Below are 22596 nucleotides of genomic sequence, written 5' to 3' on the forward strand. Positions count from 1 at the left end.
GCCACACCAAGATTAAGAGGAGGAGAGAAGCTAGCCACAGCAGCTAGACACACGGCAACAACAAAAAAAAAAATTCTCAAGGCTTCTTTTCTCCTGCTTCTGCCATGCAATTAACACTTTAAAGGCCGGCTGTACTGTTATGATCCTTAGTGGCTGAGGATCACGAATAGACCAGCAAGTGAATAAACTAAGGACAAGCTCTAGGGAGATGGTAACTGGACTGATCGCAAATCTGAACCTATCCAACACAACTAGAGGTAGCCGGTGAACGTGCCTAAAAAATTCCTAGACGTCTCGAGCCAGCCTAAGGAACTAGCTACCCCTAAAGAGAAAGAAAGACCTCGCTTGCCTCCAGAGAAATAATCCCCAAAGATATAGAAGCCCCCAACAAATATTAACGGTGAAGTAAGAAGAAGGCACATACGTAGGGCCAAAAGAGGCCCACTAGTACTAGAAAGCAGAAAATAGAGCAGGGGTCTATTCGATCAATAAAAAACCCTTACAAAATATCCATCCTGAGATTTCAAGAACCCACGCACCAACTAATGATGTGTGGGGAGAAACTCAGTCCACTAGAGCATCCAGCAAGCGAGGGAATCACATTTTAGCAAGCTGGACAAGAAAACATGATAAACACTGCTGATCAAAAAATGAGCAAAGAAAACTTAGCTTGTCCTGGATGGACTGGGAGCAAGGTAGTCAGAAGGAATCTGAGTAGCACTGATTACATCGACAGCCGGCAACAAGTGGCAGTAAAACAGAGCTATATAGGAACCTCCCAGAGGATAACAAACCAGCTGATAGCCAGAGACCAGCAGGATAACAAACAAAGCCACCAGGGGGAGCCCAAAGCAAAAGTCACACCATACCACCAGTGACCACAAGAGGGAGCCTGAAAACAGAGTTCACAACAGGACTCTACATGCCTGGTTCCCACCGTAAAGCATGGAGGAGGAGGTGTGATGGTGTGGGGGTGCTCTGCTGGTGACACTGTTGGGGATTTATTCAAAATTGAAGGCATACTGAACCAGCATGGCTGCCACAGCATCTTGCAGCGGCATCCTATTCCAACCGGTTGGCGTTTAGTTGGACCATCATTTATTTTTCAACAGGACAATGACCCCAAACACACCTCCAGGCTATGTAAGGGCTATTTGACCAAGGAGAGTGATGGGGTGCTACGCCAGATGACCTGGCCTCCACAGTCACCAGACCTGAACCCAATCGAGATGGTTTGGGGTGAGCTGGACCGCAGAGTGAAGGCAAACGGGCCAACAAGTGCTAAGCATCTCTGGGAACTCCTTCAAGATTGTTGGAAGACCATTCCCGGTGACTACCTCTTGAAGCTCATCAAGAGAATGCCAAGAGTGTGCAAAGCAGTCATCAAAGCAAAAGGTGGCTACTTTGAAGAACCTAAACTATAAGACATAATTTCAGTTGTTTCACACTTTTTTATTAAGTATATAATTCCACATGTGTTAATTCAAAGTTTTGATGCCTTCAGTGTGAATGTACAATTTTCATAGTCCTGAAAATACACAAAAATCTTTAAATGAGAAGGTGTGTCCAAACTTTTGGTCTGTACTGTATATATACAGTGCCTACAAGTAGTATTCAACCCCCTACAGTACTTTTGGTCTGTACTGTATATATATATATATATATATATATATATATATATATATATATATATATATATATATAATGTAATATAATGTATATGTGTATAAATATATATTATATTATCTGAAAATCTAAAAAAATATTATATAGTGTGTATATGAGTATATATATATATATATATATATATATATATATATATATTTAGATTTTCCTAGACCAATAACTTTTTTTTATATTACCATGAAAGGAGCTGTGTGGGGATTTTATTTTCCTGCGTGATGAGCTGGTGCTTTTTAATGGTGGGCATATACTGCACTTTGATAACTTTTTTATTGTATTTTTTATTACGTTCATTGCCACAATTGTGGTTTTGTTTTTTTTTCTTTAGTGTTTACTACCTGATAATTTTATATTTTGATTGGACTTTTCTGGTCACTGATACCAAATATGTATTTTTTTTTTTCTACATTTCTTTATTAACTGGGGAAAAGGTGTGTCAAGCAAATTCATATATATATATATATATATATATATATATATATATATATATATATATATATATATATATATATATATATATATATATATATATATTTCCATTCACTTTCCCCTTAGAGGACTTGAATCTGTGATAATCTGCACTATATACAATAATATCACAAGATTGCTGCATATAGTAGAATGCCGGCCCTCCGCAGGCAGGACGTCCTAGGAGACGCGCCCTCTGCTGGATGTCCTCATGAACTGGAGCCTTGGAAAAGTTCCCACGCTCGAGTTCATATGAGGACATCCAGCAGAGGGCGCCTCACCGCAACTCAAGGTAACTACAGGTCACCCAGCTTTCCTTTCAGTACCCGGGGTTTTACAGGCAGGAGCGAGTGCTTTAGCACAGCTCCTGGCTGTAAAATGATTTAACCCCTTCAGATGGATTTACATCGTGGGACATAACGACGGAAGGTATGGAATATTGTTGTTTGTTTTTTTAACTTTGTTACAGAACGATGGTCTTCAGGTGGATTAAGAGTCTAATAAAATATTACAACAACCTGTGTCTTTATTTCATTAAAATACTTTGTAATAATGTGTGTGTGTGTTTTATTAACCATTTAGTACTATTGGATTAATAATGGATAGGTTTCATAATTGACGCCTCTCCATTATTAACCTGGCTTAATGTCACCTTACAATAGCAAGGTGGCATTAACCCTTCATTACCCCATATCCCACCGCTACACGGGAGTGGGAAGAGAGTGGCCAAGTGCCAGAATAGGCGCATCTTCCAGATGTGCCTTTTCTGGGGTGGCTGGGGGCAGATGTTTGTAGCCACGGGGGGGCCAATAACCATGGACCCTCTCCTGGCTATTAATATCTGCCCTCAGTCACTGGCTTTACCACTCTGGCGGAGAAAATTGCGCGGGAGCCCACGCCAATTTTTTCCGCGATTTAACCCTTTATTTTACAAGCTACAGTGCCCAAATTTTGCACATACACACTACTAACATTAGTAGTGTGGAATATGCAAAAAAAAGGGATATGAGATGGTTTACTGTATGTAAACCATGTCTCATATCCTGTCGGGTTTGTGAAGGAGAAATGAAAAGCCGGCAATTGAATTACCGGCTTTTCACATATTTTGCGCTGAATTAAATATAAATACAGAATATATATATATATATATATATATATATGTGTGTGTCTCAATGACACATATATATATATATATGTAGACTGTATATATGTTTTAACGAACATTTGAGCACATAAATCCATTAGATGTTGATTTTGCAAGCCTGCGAGAAAATCTCGCAGTACGGATGCCATACGGATTACATACGGAAGATGCCATGCGCAAAATACGCTGACACACCCTGCCTACGGATGACATACGGATCACTATTTTGGGGACTTTTCTGCTTATTACGCCGTAAAAAACGGACCGTATTTACATACGCTGAGTGTGAGGCCGGCCTAACTATGTATTTTTTTTTCTTTTTTACAAGTAGACGCAGCAGATTCAATTCTAAGCAAAGTGGATGTGATTTCATAAAAACTCATTACCCGCTGTGCATTTAAAGAGGCTGCAGAACTATTACATTTTTTTATAGGATTCTATGAGGACCCTGAACAAATGCATGTTAAAAATGGCGTATTCCTAAGGCTGTGTACACACGTTCCGGAGTTTTCACGTTTTTTCACTATAAACGCAATAAAAACGCTTTAAAAACACATCCATAACCATCCCATCATTTAGAATGCATTCCGCAATTTTTGTGCATATGTTGCGGTTTTTTTCCGCGAAAAAAACGCATCGCAGAAAAAAACGCAGCATATTCATTAATTTAGCTAATTTTTTTTGCAGATTTCCCACTATATTATTGCATTGAGAACTTCCGAAAAAAATCAGCAAAAAAATGAAAAAAAAAGCAAAAAATCTGCATGCGGATTTCTTGCAGAAAATGTCCAGTTTTGTTCAGGAAATTTCTGCAAGAAATCCAGACGTGTGCACATAGCCTAAAACATGAAGTATTCCCCTTTATATAGGATTGGGGTAACTAACTGATCCTTTAGAGTCCCCAGCGATGCTTACATTGGGGCTCTAGAATCCTGAGAATGTGGCTCTGTATTCCCGGTCAAAAAAGAACAGAAGTACACATGATGGAAAAAAAAAAACCTTAAAAAAATTGCAAATGATGAATCGCACCCTCAGCGTGAAAACGTACCTTCACTAACTCTCACTCAGAACAAGCTCACTGATTAGTTTTCAGTTGACTCATTCTGCAGCAATGTGCAGGGAAACGTAGGACCCCAATTTAATTTCTGCCTTGGGACCAGGGGTGGATTATAAGAGGGTCAATCTGGGCGGTAGCCCAGGGCCCCCCCACACCACTGGGCTACTACCGCACAGATTGCCCGCCGCCATCAGGGCATTACTGCCTGCGCCCTGACTGGCGTATCATTTATGGGCCCGGTGGGCAGAGAGAGGGGGCCGCATCGAGCCCCGTCTCATCTGCTCACCGGGCCCATACCGGCGCTGCGGCGTTTTCCTATTGACGTGCGGGCGCGCGCCCGCACGTCAATAGTTAACAACAGCCGCCAGCCAATTGGAGGCTGGCAGCTGAAGTCGGCCGCAGGCGCAGCACACACGTCGCCGGCGTCTGACGTCATTGTCAGTCGCCGGCGAGTGTGCGCTGCTGGAGGGAGCTCACCGCTGGAGCGCCCAGGTCAGGTGAGGAAAACTCTTTTTTTTTTGTTTGTTTTTGCGAACGGCAATCCGGGGGGCCGGGGCAATATGCTGGACACACTGGGGCAGATTGCTGGACACACTGGGGCAATGCTGGAGACACTGGGGCAGATTGCTGGACACACTGGGGCAATGCTGGAGACACTGGGGCAGATTGCTGGACATACTGGGGCAATGCTGGAGACACTGGGGCAATGCTGGAGACACTGGGGCAGATTGCTGGACACACTGGGGCAGATTGCTGGACACACTGGGGCAATGCTGGAGACACTGGGGCAGATTGCTGGACACACTGGGGCAGATTGCTGGACACACTGGGGCAATGCTGGAGACACTGGGGCAATGCTGGAGACACTGGGGGTTATATGCTGGACACACTGGGAGTAATATGCTGGTCACACTGGGGGTAATATGCTGGACACACTGTCTGGGGGTAATATGCTGGACACACTGTCTGGGGGCAATATGCTGGACACACTGTCTGGGGGCAATATGCTGGACACTCTGGGGCAATATGCTGGACACTCTGGGGCAATATGCTGGACACACTGGGGCAGATTGCTGGACACACTGTCTGGGGGCAATGCTGGACACTCTGGGGCAATATGCTGGACATACTGGGGCAGATTGTTGAACACACTGTCTGGGGGCAATGCTGGACATAGGGGCTAATTAAGGGATATTATTACTGCAGTGATGTATTTATTTTATTTTTTGAGGACATTGTTTTAAATGGGGGGGGGCGGTCCTGTTACTGTGTAGAGTGACACTATGTCGCCTCTTTTTCTTCATGTGGTGTAATGTAGAAGTTGGGAAAAATTAAGTAAAGTGTTCTGCAAGCGGAGCTCGAGATAACTGTGTTATTTCCTGCAGAGACAAGTCCTGGCTGGAAGAAGTGATGGCGGTCTGTGCTGGATGAAAGATGAAGGACTTCACCTAGAGACGTCACTGGTGAGTCAGTGTTACCTATACACTGACACTATACACTGTATACTATATACAGAGCTCCTGTATATAATGTCACCAGTGATCACTGTATTACCTATACACTATATACAGAGGTCCTGTGTACAATGTCACCAGTGATCGCTGTATTACCTCTACACAGACACTGCATACTAAGTACAGATCTTCTGTGAATACTGGCACTTATGGTGATAGTATTGTGGGTTTTTTTTTATTACTGGTCAGTATTGTAGTATTCAGTCACTATGTGTTGGTAATATGTGGTCTGGAAATGGTGTTGTGGTATTTGTCCCTTGAATGTGCTATTTGGTCACCAAGTGGTGGTAATATGTGTTCTTGACATGGTTCAGTGGTATTTGTTCCTTGTATGTGCAGCGCCCCAGAGTCCTGGTCGTTGCAGTACTGTGGCTCCGCCACTAAGGGGAGCTATGGTACGTCTGATGGCACTGAAGGAGTTCATCTGATCAGGTATCACAGACACCAATACATTTCACAGTCGGGCCTCCGGGGGGAGCTAAGGGTTCTATTCACTAGGCCACTCCCCACCATTGTGGGTAAACTGGGGGTCAGGCAGGAAGTTAGGGAGAAAGCTGACTGGGTTGGAACCAGGCAACACCTTGTGGCAGAGGGTGTTGTGGGGGAAGATTCGGTAGGGCCTCTGTCAGGGGTGGGATCCTGACAGAGGCTGGGCAACTTGAGCGAACGTAACGGGACCGTGCCTGCTCAGGATAGCGGCGGTGCCCAAGGAAGGATTAGAAGCGAGATAGATTGTGCTGAGTGAGAAACGAGATCAAAGCAACAAGGAGAATACCAGTAGGAGTCGTGCTGTAAGATCGAGGCAACATCCTACTGAGGCGCACAACCGGCAGCCGGAACGCCGAGGGAGTATTATAATATTCAGCTTCAAGCAATACTCTAAACCGACGGCAGGACAGTCAGTCTAAGGCGGGCTGTCTGACTTAAATCACCTGTGCAGTCTTGGGGGGCAACTGGTGGAGAGGGGCGACTCTAGGGTCCCGGAAGAGCTCCGAGCCTACCCGTCAAACGGGTGCCGTCCCAACCAGAATATCAGGGAGGGACGGAGGATTAGCAGAACATCATCTAATCGAGTTGTGAGGGAACTTAAGAAACAGACACAACAGTTGTGTGGACTTTCCGTAAGCACAGCAGGGAAGGACCGCAACACCTAGCGCTAGTAGGAAGGCACAGATTTCCACCTGTGAAGAGAACTCTGGAGGTGCCATTGGACCGGCCGGACTTGCGCAGCCTGGTGAACCGTGTTCCGGACTGAGGACCCAGAGATCTTCAGTAAAGAGGTAAAGAGACTGCAACCTGGTGTCCTCGTTATTTACTGCACTGCATCACTACACCATCATCTACCCACTTCTATCACTATACGCCCCTCGGCAGGGTCACGGACCGGGCCTAGCCACCGTGACAACCCCAGAGCAGAGACTCAGAGGCCCGGTACCGGGTACCCCTCGGCCCTGCGGCTGTGGGGGCGTTGCATATGTGATATTATTCGATCACTGTGGTTGTAATTTGTGGTCTGGTCATGGTGTAGCAGTATTTGTTCCTTGTATGTGATATTGGTCAAAATATACCTAAATTGTATTGCATATTTTAACAAATATTTAATAGGTTACAGTAGAGTAGGGCCCAGCCATTTTTCTGGAATAATGTGGTTCAGGTATCACATGACCCCCGTCACATGACCGGGGGGGGCCCCACAGTGTCTGAACAGCCCGGGGCCCTGTCTACCCTTAATCCACCCCTGCTTGGGACTGAACTAGTTTGTGCAATGAGTTTGCGACTTGCTGGAATGACGGCATAACAAAAGAAAATCAAGAAAACACCTAAATGAAGTAGACTTTAAAAGAAGGCGCAAATGAAAAGCGGACAAAGCACAAAAAATGCCCAAATGCAATAATGACTTGAGCCCAAGCGGTGCAAACTGTTGAGTGAAACCCAATAGCAAAAAATTTCTAGCCAAAAATGGAACCATTTAAACAAAAAAAAAAAGGCCCCAAAGGCGTCAATATCTTATAAAGATGGCTGTGAACGTTAGGACCATTTTTTTAATCTACTTTAATGTGTTTTGTTTCTTAAAATCACTTTTGTAATTGGGTGTCTCTAAAATAGTTTGGCTCTTTGTGTCCTTGCCCATTAAACACTGATGAGATCTGTGATCATAAATCAGCTGAGAGGAACCCAGAGAAAGACATAAGAATTGCTAACTCCTCATCAGAAGGAGCTCACTGACAGATTCTCAGTTAGCTCGTTCTGTAGCCACTAAGGCCAGTCTCACACGTCCAGATGAGCCGCAGAGTCAAACACGCAGCGTCCAGATGTTACAGCATAGTGGAGGGGATTTTATGAAATCCTGTCTCCACTATACGTGGTAACACGCACCCGGCGGCCCTGCAATTCCGGACATGCGGCGCGTCTTTTTAGATCGCAGCATGTCCGTTTACCTTGCGGCGACGCTGCGCCGCCGAAGGGTGAAACACAGGGCCCTATGTGTGGGGTGCGATGATGCTGGATGTGTGCAATGAACACATCCGGCATCATCGCGTCTACAGAAGGGGGCGGAGCTTAGGGCGGAGCGGGTTTCCCACTCGGTCCAAACCGCCGGCCATCCTGAACGTGGACACATACCCTGAGAGCCTGGAGGTGAGCAGATAAATGCTGTATGGAAATCAATGGGCTGCAGAGAGGTGGCTAGTATGTTAGGAGTTGGCTCCTCTCCTATAATGTAGCTACTGTGCACACTCTGCCATGGTGTGGAGCTCCATGGAAACTAGCTATGCACAATGAGAGATAAAACCTCTCATTGCAGGAGATTGATAGCAGACGGAAAAAAAGCAAGTCTATTGCAAACTTAGTATTAAAATTAGCAACTAAATCAACTATGCAAATTGCCTCTGCTGAAAAAAAGAGGACTTAACTCTATAGCGCCACCTATTGGAAGTAGCGATCCTACAAGTCACAATCAACCCTTTAAGGAGTCGTGCAATATGCACGACTCGTTAAAGGGTTGATTGTGACTTGTAGGATCGCTACTTCCAATAGGTGGCGCTATAGAGTTAAGTCCTCTTTTTTTCAGCAGAGGCAATTTGCATATTTAAATTCCCAGAGGAGCATTGCACGGCGAATAAGCCTCCTTACCTTGACAAGCCAGCTGGTATGTCACTCTCCATAAGGAGAAACGTTACCCCTTAGACCCAACTAAATCAAGTAATTTAACAATATATTTTGAAAAAATTACTTTGTTTTGGAAATCCCAAGCCCAATTTGTTATTGCACTTGTACTTTTTTGCCCGGTTTCAAGCCTGTTTTTGATTTACAACAAGTTCTTTTAATCTGTGCCTGTTTTCCTTCCATATTTTTTTTAATGTTCATCAATGTGAGCGCTTTTTTTTAGTCTTGATGTTTGTGGACAATTTATCAACTGCAACTTTTCAAAAAGTTGCAAAAGTTTTGTGCAAATCTCCGTCTCTGGTGTGATCCTATGTACGTATGCAAATTTTGCAACATTTTAGTTTTACAACATGTGACTCTTTCCTTTAAAAAGGATTCAAAACAAGCAAAAAGTTAGAACAAAGATTTTTTATTTTGTGCAGAATTTACAAACGACATGCGCCATTTTGAAGAAATGGGTGTAAAAATCATCAATGAATACCACAAGATTATAAAAGAAAAGTGACTTCAGAGAAAGCAGATATGATGAATCCGGTCCGTCCTGTTTACAGAGTTACTTTGCTCTGACAACACTTTATTGATAAAGTAATTTAACAGATTACATGCGGTTTTATTACTGCAGTTTTTATCTGTGGATTTTTAAGTCTACAGGGAAAATCCACAAATAAAATGTATTTTTACCACAAAATAGAGTGATGTGCTGTGGATTAAATAAAAAAAAGTAAAAAAACACAAAAAAAACCACATCACAGGTCAATTTCCACATTGTTAAAAATCAGAAATAAATCTAATCCATTCAGAAATACTCAGTGTGGGAACTTAGCCTCAGACTGTGTCCACATGAAGCATAAATGCTGCATTTTATCTGCTGGGTTTTTATCCTCATTTTCTGCAGGTGTTGGCACCATAACAAGGAATAACAATCTTCCATTATTGTGTTTCTGCTGCATTCTCTCATTGATTTGGTGCAGATTTGAAACAGCGTTTAAAACTTTTTTTTTTAATATAGAAAAGCTCAGATTCAGCACACTGCGTTTTTTTTCAGGTTCTCCATGGAAGCCTACAGAGAAAAAAATAAACGCACAGATGCACAAGGGGCAGAAGCTTCCAGGAAATTACATCCACTTATGTTTAACTGTCCAAGCAACATTTTCTACAAAAAAAAAAAAAAAAAGCAGGGTAGAAAAAGTCAGTATTTACGTTTCATGGGAACACGACCTTAGGGTATGTTTCCACGTTCAGGAAATGCTGCGTGCTTGACGCTGCGTAGAGCCGCAGTATCAAACACGCAGCGTCCAGATGTTACAGCATAGTGGAGGGGATTTCATGAAATCCTGTCTCCACTATGCATGGTAACACGCATCCGGCGGCCCTGCAATTCCGGACATGCGGCGCGTCTTTTAAGATCGCAGCATGTCCGTTTACCTTGCAGCGACGCTGCGCCGCCGCAAGGTAAAACACAGGGCCCTATGTGTGGAGCGAGATGATGCCGGATGTGTGCAATGAACACATCCGGCATCATCTCGTCTGCAGAAGTGGGCGGAGCGGGTTTGCTGCTCCATCCAAACCGCTGGCCATCCTGAACATGGAAACGTACCCTTAGGGTATGTTTCCACGTTCAGGAAACGCTGCTTGTTTGACGCTGCGCAGCGCTGCAGCGTCAAACAAGCAGCGTCCAGATGTTCCTGCACAGTGGAGGGGATTTGATGAAATCCTGTCTCCACTATACGTGGAAACCCGCACGCGGCGGCCCTGCGACTACGGACATGCTGCGCGTCTTTTCAGATCGCAGCATGTCCGTACACCTTGCGGGGACGCAGCGTCCCCGCAAGGCATATCACAGGGCCCTATGGGAGAGCGCGATCATCCCGGATGTGAAGAGTTAACACATCCGGCATGATCGCGTCCCATTAAGGGGGCGGGGCTTAGCGCCGAGCGGCTTCGCCGCTGCGGCGATACCGCCGCCCATCCGTACCGTGGAGACATACCCTTAGAGGAATCTGTGAAACACATGAAAAAAAGAAAAAAAAATTATGTATACACACATACTAAAAAGAAAAAAAAAAAAGAACAGGTGCTAGAACACACTAGATGAAAAAAAAAAATAACTATGCAGACTTTTTTAACATTATTTTTTGGGAGAGAGTTGTGTGAAGGAAGCCGAGAAAAGAGCCATTCAGTAGCAGTCATGCTAATAAAGCCATCTGAACGATGCCCAATGGGTTGCTTTGCAACCACAAAATCCGCCGTGTTTTTTTGATTTTAAGATATCTCATGCACATGCTGCAAAATATTGACAAGAGCAGCAGGATATAAATTTACTCTTCAGATGTCAGAGCAAATTTTGCAACAACTTAAAACTGCTGCAATTTTTGCTAACACTGTAGCATGCAGGATTAGGCCGGTTTCACACATCAGTGGCTCCGGTACGTGTGGTGACAGTTTCCTCACGTACCGGAGACACTGACACACGTAGACACATTAAAATCAATGTATCTCTGCAGATGTCAGTGATTTTTCGCGGACCGTGTGTCCGTGTGCAAAACACGGAGACATGTCTACGTTTCTCCGGCAGCACGGTCTGCAAAGCGTCCCGCACACGTGCACACGGAGAACAGTGTGCACTCTCCTCCATGTGCACGTACCGCCGCAGGAGAAACAGCGCTACAGTAAGCGCTGTCCCCTGCTTTTGGTGCTGAAGCCGGCATTCATTCCTTCTCCCAAGCAGCGATCGCTGGAGAGAAGGAATTAAAAATCAAGGTTTTAAAAAAAAAAAAATTTTGTTTAAAATAAAGTTCAGGGTCACCTCCCGCCTCCCACCCCCTGTGCGCCCGCCCACTTGCATTAACATACTCACCCAGCTCCCGCGATGCCTCCTCTCAGCGCCGGCAGCTTGTCCTGTGTGAGCGGTCACGTGGTACCGCTCATTACTGTGATGAATATGCGGCTCCACCCCTATGGGTGGCGGCGCTGAGAGGAAGCATCGAGGGAGCTGTGTAAGTATGTTAATGCAAGCGGGCGGGCGCACAGGGGGTGTGAGGTGGGAAGTGACCCCGAACTTTGTTTTAAACAAAAAAAAAAACCCCTTGACTTTTCATTCCTTCTCTCCAGCAAACGCTGCTGGGGAGAAGGAATGAATGCCGGCTTCAGCACCAAAGCAGGGGACAGCGCTTAACTCTAGCGCTGTCTCCTGCACGGTCCGTGTGGTCCTCAGTCGGCACACGGCTGCCGCACGTGTGCCACACTGATGTGCCACGTGAGCAAACGGACACGGATAACTCCGATACCGATTTCTCCGGTAGCAGAATTATCTGGACGTGTGAGACTGGCCTTAAAGGGGTTGTCCGATCCAAATCGATAAGTCTGCAGTCACTGTGTGTGTCCCCCTGTGTGACTGCAGACTTATGAATCCACCTAGAGCACACACTGTGCACAGCGATTTGGACCGGACAACCCCTTTAAGCCCCTTTCAGATGGTTTTTTTTTCCTGGTATGTGAATTTTTTTCCCTATGCATAAAGGTATGTGCACACGCTGAGGATTTTGCTGCAGATCCGCAGCTGTTTTCCATGAGTTTACAGTACCATGTAAACCTATGGAAAACAAAATCCGCAGTGCACATGCTGCGGAAAGTACCGGGCAGAAACGCTGCATTGTTTATTCCGCAGCATGTCAATTCTTTGTGCGGATTTCGCAGCGGTTTACACCTGCTTCATAATAGGAATCCGCAGGTGTAAAACCGCAGGCGGAATCTGCACAAAATCCGCGCAGTGCTTCTTACCTGCGGATTTTTCAAAACAGGTGCGGAAAAATCCACAGAAATCCCATCTACGTGTGCACATACCCTTTGGCTACCGTCACACTAGCAGTATTTGGTCAGTATTTTACATCAGCATTTGTAGCCAAAACCAGGAGTGCATATGTTTCTGTTATACTTTTCCTCTAATTGTTCCACTCCTGGTTTTGGCTTACAAATACTGATGTAAAATACTGACCAAATACTGCTAGTATGACGGCAGCCTTAGATTTTCAGTGTTTTTATCATTAGTATTTCTTTTTCGCATGCATAAAAAAAATTTTTTTGCAAAGCTTCTGCTACTGCTACCCATCACAATGTTAAAAGTGGGCAAAGCACTAATGCCATCTATGTCCTCTCTGCAATTTTCATGGTCCCGTAGATTTGTAATGGGTGGCCTGGACCCAAAACCGGACAAGAAAAAAAAAATCAAGGCCGTGTGAGCAGCCTCAACCTATGAGACACAAAATTGCAGCACTTTGCCCCAATACATAAAAAAGGAATTGTGAAAACGTGAAAAGTTCTTTACATATGAGACGACGCTACAAGGCGATCTCTGCGAGTGCACCGAGGTCCTACACCTCTAAATTGGAGTCTATGCACCAAGGTGGTATTTTTGGAGATGATATTTTGTGTCCACACTGACTATTGCCTGGGCTGCAGCACTGCCACCTCCCAGCTCCTCATGGCTGCAGCTTTGCACCATCCAACTACTTTCAGAAAATAGAATTAAACTTATTTTTTAACAAATCTAATTAAAATGTTCTCAATTTCCCCTCCAAATCTGTGATCATTTCTCCCACCCCACCCCAGACCTGCTCTAATGAGGGCTCCCAGTCACCTGGGCTTCCTCAGTTTGGACCAAACCATCTGCACCGATAGGAGAGTTGTCCATCTCCTGTATGATTGCACATTGCATAGTCCCACACTGTCAGCCTACCCAGCTCTCCACAAGTCTTCAATGCATGACCAATTCAATTGTATGAGTTATGCATTCACCATACACAGGCAGAGGAGAGGACTCGCTCCCCCCCCCCCCGGGGGATACAATGGAACCGTCCAAAAAAGTTTGCGAAAAGTTGCAAACTATTGCAAAACTCAGGTGAAAAGTGCAAAGAACTGAAGACATAGAGAAAGGATGGATGAAGAGGAAGGAGGAGGAGGACTGCAGGTGAAGGAGGAGAGCCAGCCCTGTGCACTGGGTAATGTGTGAGCTGAGATGATTAATTATCAGGACTCATTACTGCTCATTGATGAAATAAATGAATAAAAAGCTTTAATAAGAGCTCAATGAGGGATCAGCCTGCGGAGCTGCACTCAGCCACTGTGGGAGAGGATGATGAAAAGGGGCTATGGGGCCTCATATCAAATCCCATATTGGGGTCCATGGATGTGATTAGGGGGTCCCACTGTGGTCCATGCATTTCTATGGGTGGCACGTGAAGCCGGTCCCTTCCCTGGCACGTACTCATCTTGTAACTACAGAAAAAGGGTCGGCTGCATTCATTTTTTTTTGTCTTTGACTCGTTAGCACGAAAAAAAAAAAGTCGCACGTTTCACGAAATATTGCAAACATTGCAGCAATAAAACAAATGTATATAAAATAAGTCCGGAGAATGGGGGGTGATAAGGATTGGAGCACATTTGCACCAAATTTTTTAACTTTTTAAAATGGTATCATCAGATAAGTCTATTACAAGTCCCCCCCTTGTCCCTCACTGTGCCCATTTTTCATGTTGTCCATGGTGACCTCACAATCATGGTGACCCAGCTGTGGTCACCCAATGTGAAAGTGGGTGCGATCAGTATATATGCGGACAATTACTAAAAAGACAGTCCCTTAAATGTGATAGTGTAGCAATATTGCTAAAAAGACAATCCCTCGAATACGCTAGTATAATAGTGCAGTACAGTGATGAATACAATGGAGCGACTGTCTGTATACAATAATAAAGACCCCCCTTAGAGTGGCATAGTTCTCACAGCAGTGATAAAGTGCTGGTTCTCCAGGGGTTATAGTGGGGTACGCACACATGGGACTCATTTGCTACCAGGAACAGTGTGGCCACAGTGCGCCCCCTTTGTCTATTGGCCGTCCCAGGTATTGCACCCTATTCAAGTGAATGGAACTGAACTGCAGTGTGAGCCGCAGCCAATGCACAACAGTGGTGGCAGTCTTGCTGGAAAAAGAATAAAGTAAATCGCCCTTTTATTTTTCAGAAATCATTTTTAATTCTGTCTAGAGCAGTTCGTTCTATAATCGGAGACTCTCCAGTAAACGTCCTTCCCGGACTCGTCCTCTTCTCACCGAGCGTAGGACTCTTCAGCCGCCTCTTCGGTCTCATTCACAATCTGTCTTCCATGTCCGTATTGTTCCCTTGATTTCCATAGTCTGTGGTGCTGGCAGAGGTTCCTGCTTTTTCGCAGACTGAGGCCCTGATTCATCATGTGCATTATCTTTAAGTCACTTTTCCTTTTGTATCGTGGTTTTCGTTGCTGGTTTTTATGCCAAATTCTTATTCTAATTGTTTGTTTTGTTTTTTACTTGTTTTGCAACTTTGTAGCTAGTCTAAAAACATCTGGAAAAGCCGCAGTGATGTAAAAATCAGAAAACTAAACAAAGGACAACATGAATAAATGCGCTGATGGCTTTATCACAAATAAAAAGTCACATAAAAAAGTGGTGAAATTGCAGCGATGAATCGAGCCCCAACTACCCACAATAAATCATAGACACGTGTCCGAGTCATGGATAAAAATCACACATACAAGTCTCTGGGCCGATGGATATCATGGGCAGCACACGGACGCATTCTGTCTGCCATCTGTGTGCTGTCCGTGATTTAAGGGCTCGTTCAGACGTCCATTTTCTGTGTATGAGCTCTATCAATGTTTTTCAAGAATAGCATTAGTACTTACGATAGTCTTTGGTGCACCACCGCATTATTATTATTTATTATTATTATTATTATTATAGCGCCATTTATTCCATGGTGCTTTACTTGTGGGGAGGGGTATACATAATAAAAACAGGTACAATAATCTTTAACAATACAAGTCGCAGCTGGTACAGGAGGAGAGAGGACCCTGCCCGCGAGGGCTCACAATCTACAGGGGATGGGTGAGAATACAGTAGGTGAGGATAGAGCTGGTCATGCAGCGGTTTGGCCGATCTGTGGTTACTGCAGGTTGTAGGCTTGTCGGAAGAGGTGGGTCTTCAGGCTCTTTTTGAAGGTTTCGATGGTAGGCGAGAGTCTGATGTGTTGTGGTAGAGAGTTCCAGAATAGGGGTGATGCGCGGGAGAAATCTTGTATACGATTGTGTGAAGAAGAGATTAGAGGGGAGTAGAGAAGGAGATATTGTGAGGATCGGAGGTTGCGTGCAGGAAAGTACCGGGAGACGACGTCACAGATGTAAGGCGGAGACAGGTTGTGGATGGCTTTGTATGTCATGGTTAGGGTTTTGTACTGGAGTCTCTGGGTAATGGGGAGCCAGTGAAGGGATTGACAGAGGGGAGAGGCCGGGGAATAGCGGGGGGACAGGTGGATTAGTCGGGCAGCAGAGTTTAGAATAGATTGGAGGGGTGCGAGTGTTAGTGGGGAGGCCACAGAGCAGGAGGTTGCAGTAGTCAAGGCGGGAGATGATGAGGGCATGGACTAGGGTTTTTGCAGATTCTTGGTTTAGGAATGCATGGACCCGTAAAGGAGAGATCAATGTCAAGGATTACCCCGAGGCAGCGAGCTTGTGGGACTGGGGAGAGTGGGCAGCCGTTTACTGTAATGGATAGGTTCGTTGGGGAGGTCACGTGAGATGGGGGAAAGATGATGAATTCTGTTTTGTCCATGTTAAGTTTTAGAAATCTAGCAGAGAAGAAGAATGAAATAGTGGACAGACATTGAGGTATTCTGGTTAGTAGGGAGGTGATATCTGGTCCAGAGATGTAGATCTGTGTGTCATCAGCATAGAGGTGATACTGAAAACCGTGAGATGAGCTGTTCCAGGCCAAAGGTGTAAATGGAGAAGAGCAGGGGCCCTAGGACTGAACCTTGCGGGACTTTGACAGATAGGGGGCGAGGTGAGGAGGTGGTGTGTGAGTGGGAGACGCTGAATGTCCCGTCTGTTAGGTATGATGAGATCCAGGATAGGGCCAAGTCTGTGATGCCAAGGGATGAGAGGGTCTGTAATAATAGGGAATGGTCCACTGTGTCAAAGGCAGAGGACAGGTCCAGGAGGAAGACAGAGTAGTGTTGCTTGCTCTTGGTGATTAATAGGTCATTGGTGACCTTAGTTAGGGCAGTTTCAGTGGAGTGGTGTGACCGGAAGCCAGATTGTAAGTGGTCGAAGAGGGAGCAGGAGGAGAGATGGGAGGACAGTTCAAGATGGACATGCTGTTCCAGTAATTTTGAGGCATAAGGGAGAAGGGAAGGCGGGAGGTAGCTGGACACAGAGGATGGGTCGAGGGAGGGTTTTTTGAGGATGGGTGTGATTGATGCATGTTTGAAGGATGAGGGGAAGACACCGTGGGAGGTGGGAGGACAGTTCAAGATGGACGTGTTGTTCCAGTAGTTTTGAGGCATAAGGAAGAAGAGATATCGGGCGATAGAATCTCTTTTGTGATGTATATACATCAGCCGTATCGTCTCCTATGTGATGTATATGCTCCAGCCCCAGCATGTCCTATGTGATTTGTACAGCAGCCGTAGTGTCTATTATGTGATGTACAGTGACAAGCATAAGGGTAACAATATTTTGAACTTTTGACTTTCAGGCTCCATATTTCTCCATCCACTATTGCTTCGAACATGAGACTACCATTATTTTTAGATAATCATCCTGGCTATCTCATAAGTAAATTTGATTTTCAGCTGTTTAGTATATGATTAGTTATGCAGATTCTTGTTATGTCAATAGATTGTTACTGTTTTGCTCTAAAATCTAAATTTTCATTTTTATTATTTTGTAAATCCACCTTTGGCTTCCAAATCTGCCTGAATCCTTATTGGCATCCTTTCAATTGGATGCAAGAATGTCTTGACCGAAATTTGAGCTCAAGTCTCTTCTGCACGTTCTTCAACTCTACCCACAAGTGTTGGATCGGGTTGAGGTCTGGGGACTGTGGGGACAATCCAGCACCTCTACTTCATTGTCATGGAACGATTTCTTCGCCAATCTCAATATATGCTTCAGGTCATTGTCCTCTTGGAACAGTATGTCATCCTTTTCATACCCATAGTACTCAAGTGTACGAAGTAACTCGTCTTGTAGGATGCACACATATAGCTCCGCATTGAGACCACCATCGTGGTCAAGTATCCAACACCTTTGGTCGTGAAACATCCCCATATCATCAGGCTTCCTCCACCAAACTTCACAATTTCTTCAATTTCTCGCTCCGTTAGCCGCTTTTCCCCTTGTTTCTTCCAGACCCATTTGAACCCATCAGAGCCTAGTCTATTGGATTTCATCTCATCGCTCACCCAATTCTAATCTCCTACTGTCCACTTTTTATACTATTCTCAAGCCATAACTTTTTTTGAAGATACTGAAGTTGAGGCTTCTTCACCTTTTTTCTGGCTACCATTCCAGACTTGTGTAATGTTCTTGCATGGACGTCTGTGATCTCACTGTTATGAAGCATACGAGCCTCCTCCACTGTCATGTTTGTCGCACCAGAACTGATAGACCTTGTGCTGAGCCGACTTGGTGACTCGGATATTTTGCCTGGATGTCCACCTCTTGGCTCCTGAATGGAAGGACGGACTTCATTTCATATACAGTAGTTCCAGCTGTCATGGCGCTCACATGATGCAGTTTGGCAATTTTCTTGGCCAATAGACCGCTATCGATGAGCTGGATGATTTTGTTTCTCTTTTCTTGGGAACTCTTCTTCATGGCTGTTTCTCGATTCGGACCAGTGACCTCTTGCTTCGGAATCATCCTAATAACACACTGAGCTATTAGGAAATGTGAGAACAGGTTGTAATTTGTAGTATACTGGACAAAAAGATTTCTCCCCTAACAGGAGCAAAACAGTAACAATGGAGTGACATGACAAGAATCTGCATAACTAGTCATATGCTAAATAGCTGCAAGTCAGATTTATCCATGAGATATCCAAGATGATTATCTATAAAATGATGATGCTCTCACGTTTGAGAGCCTGAAAGTCAAAAGTTCAAAACATTGTTACCCATTTGCTCATCATTGTATATGTTCCATCCCCAGCATCTCCTATGTAATATATACAGCAGTTGCAGCATCTCCAATGTGATGTATACAGCAGTCGCAGCATCTCCTATGTGATATATATTCACCAGCCTCAGCATCTCCTATGTGATGTATATACAGCAGTCTATGTGTCTTCTATCTGAAGTATATGAGTATGAGACTAAAAGTCAGCTGTGCTCCCGACCAACGCAAATCTGGAAAAGCAGTTGCGAGTAGTAACATCATCATTATCACTCATTATCACTTGTATCACCAAACAGGCGCGGCTCCAGCCGTCACATTGGGGGGTGAGTTAATTAATTCTTTGACCAAATAGCAGGATCATTTTCAGGTTGATAATTTTGTACGGCCCCCGAATGATGTTATAAATATACAAATGGAACCAGAAATAAGGTTCTCCGCCCCTGCCTTACAGCATGGGCATCTGACATCAGTGGCTATGTGTACATGGCGTCTTTTAAGACACCAGCCCCGCTGCCGAGTCTCCAAAGGCAAAACTACTTCTCCTTTGCTTCCATTATTGCCGTGAATCCCCACTGGTGTCTTTCATGCTACAGTATCGCTGCACAATTTCGAAGCCCTGGAACAGTTAAAACTAGTATTGCATATTAAAAATGGATTCATAAATCTTGTCTTGCAGTAAAAGACGATCTGGAATTTCCAATGAGGTTATCACTGATGACTGCACCCAGGTCTAGTAATCCTCCTGTTATAGCCCCCCCTAGTGGTTGAGGGTGAGACATAATTAATTTGTCCAGCAGGTGGCAGCACCACACATGTAAATATGGGGTGCTGCACTGTAGTATCCGTGTGGCTGCACTTTATATGGGGGCACTTTGGGGGTACATGACGCTGACCCTATGTAAGATGGAGGATGCGATGTCAATAGATCTGGATGATTCTAATTACAAAAAAAAGAGAAAATGATCAGGATTATGTAGATTTCTTACATTATTCAATGTAAGACCAACATCATGGTTGCTTCTTGATTTTGGCAGATTCCAAGGAAGAGCCGTCTCTGCTGTGCACAGAGCAAGAAGAAGAAGAAGAGTCCTCCAAGCACAACACCGTAATTGTAGCAGGACAGAGGAATGAACCGGAGACATCGCACCACCCAGAATATACCCCTAATGCACCTGAGAGTGCATCTGCTTATAGTGGGCACTGCCAGCTGAGTCTCCTGACAGTATGTGGGCCCCTGCCAGACACCGTGGGCAGGTGTTATGCAAATTACTCTACAGAGGCTCCCCAGGAGCCCCAATTCTTTAATTCAGGGGAGCAGTTACAGCCAGTCAACCTGAAAATGGCAGGCAACTATCCGACAGCTGCACAGATTCCCCGGCGCTCTGCTCGTTGTGCAACATCATGTAAGGTGACAGACTCTGCATATGATACAGGACCAGGAGGAGAGCAACCAAAGACAAAATGCCAAAGTACTGAAGAAGTGTTCGCTCCGAGCAGGAAGAAAAGCCGTACTTTATACAACATCGGTGAGATCTGTAATGTAGACCTAAACTAAGGTGTAATATAATACCGCCCCTACATGCAAGAATAAGAGTGGTATGCCTACAATACTGCCCATATATGCAAGAATATAACTCCTATAATACTGCCCCTATGTGCAAGAATATAACTACTATAATACTGCTCCCTATGTACAGGAATATAACTACTATAATACCGCTCCTATGTACAAGAATATAACTACTATAATACTGCTCCTATGTACAAGAATATAACTACTATAATACTGCTCCTATGTACAAGACTATAACTACTATAATACTGCCCCTATGTACAAGAATATAACTACTATAATATTGCCCCTATGTGCAAGAATATAACTACTATAGTACTGCCCCTATGTACAAGAATATAAATACTATAATACTGCTCTTATGAACAAGAATTTAGCTATTATAATCCTGCTCCTGTGTACAAGAATATAACTACTATAATACTGCTCCTATGTACAAGAATTTAACTGCTATAATACTACCCCTATGTACAAGAATATAACTACTATAATACTGCCCCTATGTACAAGAATATAACTACTATAATACTGCCCCCTATATACAAGAATATAACTAATATAATACTGCCCCTATATACAAGAATATAACTACTATAATACTGCTCCTATGTACAAGAATATAACTACTATAATACTGCCCCTATGTACAAGAATATAACTACTATAATACTGCCCCCTATATACAAGAATATAACTAATATAATACTGCCCCCTATATACAAGAATATAACTACTATAATACTGCCCCTATGTACAAGAATATAACTACTATAATACTGCCCCTATGTACAAGAATATAACTACTATAATACTGCCCCTATGTACAAGAATATAACTACTATAATACTGCCCCCTATATACAAGAATATAACTAATATAATACTGCCCCTATATACAAGAATATAACTACTATAATACTGCTCCTATGTACAAGAATATAACTACTATAATACTGCCCCTATGTACAAGAATATAACTACTATAATATTGCTCCTATATATGACATTACAATATTTGTATATAACAATGGAATCACTTTTTGGGGGGATGTTTGGGTTTTCTGGATATTTGCTATTAGCTGCCATTGCAGTAATTCCAGGTAATTACTAGTAGTGATGCTGGTCGTGGACACTGTAGGTAAACTGTGCATTTTCTCCACTAATTTCTCCATTCTCTCCATGCCTGGAACCACAATGTAGATCAGTTGCAGGAATTAGAGCAAATATTCATGGAGGATCATTACCCGGACAGTGAGAAGAGAAAAGAAATTGCTGAAATTATTGGGGTCACTCCACAGCGAATAATGGTAACTGTCATGCTTCAATGAAACATGAGGGTGAGACGGTGCGGAGACTGAATTATGTGACATATCCCACCAGGACTTCGTCTACACATTTCTGACAGATTGACGCAAATGTACAAATAATCCTTATTGCAGACCTCCTCGAGTTGTGACTACAGCTCAGCTGGGGCCAACATCAGCAAACAGGACACATGTTCAGGGTCAGCTGGGGCCAACATCAGCACACAGGATACATGTTCAGGGTCAGCTGGGGCCAACACCAGCAAACAGGATACATGTTCATGGTCAGCTGGGGCCAACACCAGCACACAGGATACATGTTCAGGGTCAGCTGGGGCCATCATCAGCAAACAGAATACATGTTCAGGGTCAGCTAGGGCCAACAACAGCACACAAGATACATGTTCGGGGTCAGCTGGGGACAACATCAGCACACAGGATACATGTTCAGGGTCAGCTGGGGACAACATCAGCACACAGGATACATGTTCAGGGTCAGCTGGGGACAACATCAGCACACAGGATACATGTTCAGGGTCAGCTGGGGCCATCATCAGCACACAGGATACTTGTTCAAGGTCAGCTGGGGACAACATGAGCACACAGGATACATGTTCAGGGTCAGCTGGGGCCATCATAAGCACACAGGATACATGTTCAGGGTCAGCTGGGGCCATCATAAGCACACAGGATCCATGTTCA

General features: G+C 44.3%; 1 protein-coding gene across 3 annotated transcripts in view; it reads left to right on the forward strand.

Moving 5' to 3' along the window:
• The first annotated feature begins 13918 nt into the window (after positions 1-13918).
• Positions 13919-22596, forward strand: part of NOBOX (NOBOX oogenesis homeobox) — a 28456-nt gene continuing 19778 nt past the window's right edge. For all 3 annotated transcript variants that reach the window (XM_077257018.1, XM_077257019.1, XM_077257020.1), the window contains exons 1-3: positions 13919-14028; positions 20053-20544; positions 21791-21897. In XM_077257018.1, coding sequence (XP_077113133.1) covers positions 13965-14028; positions 20053-20544; positions 21791-21897 — 663 coding nt within the window. In that variant the 5' untranslated portion in view covers positions 13919-13964. The remainder of the gene's footprint in view (positions 14029-20052; positions 20545-21790; positions 21898-22596) is intronic.

Source organism: Ranitomeya variabilis, chromosome 4 (assembly GCF_051348905.1).
Source record: "Ranitomeya variabilis isolate aRanVar5 chromosome 4, aRanVar5.hap1, whole genome shotgun sequence".
NCBI lineage: Eukaryota > Metazoa > Chordata > Amphibia > Anura > Dendrobatidae > Ranitomeya > Ranitomeya variabilis.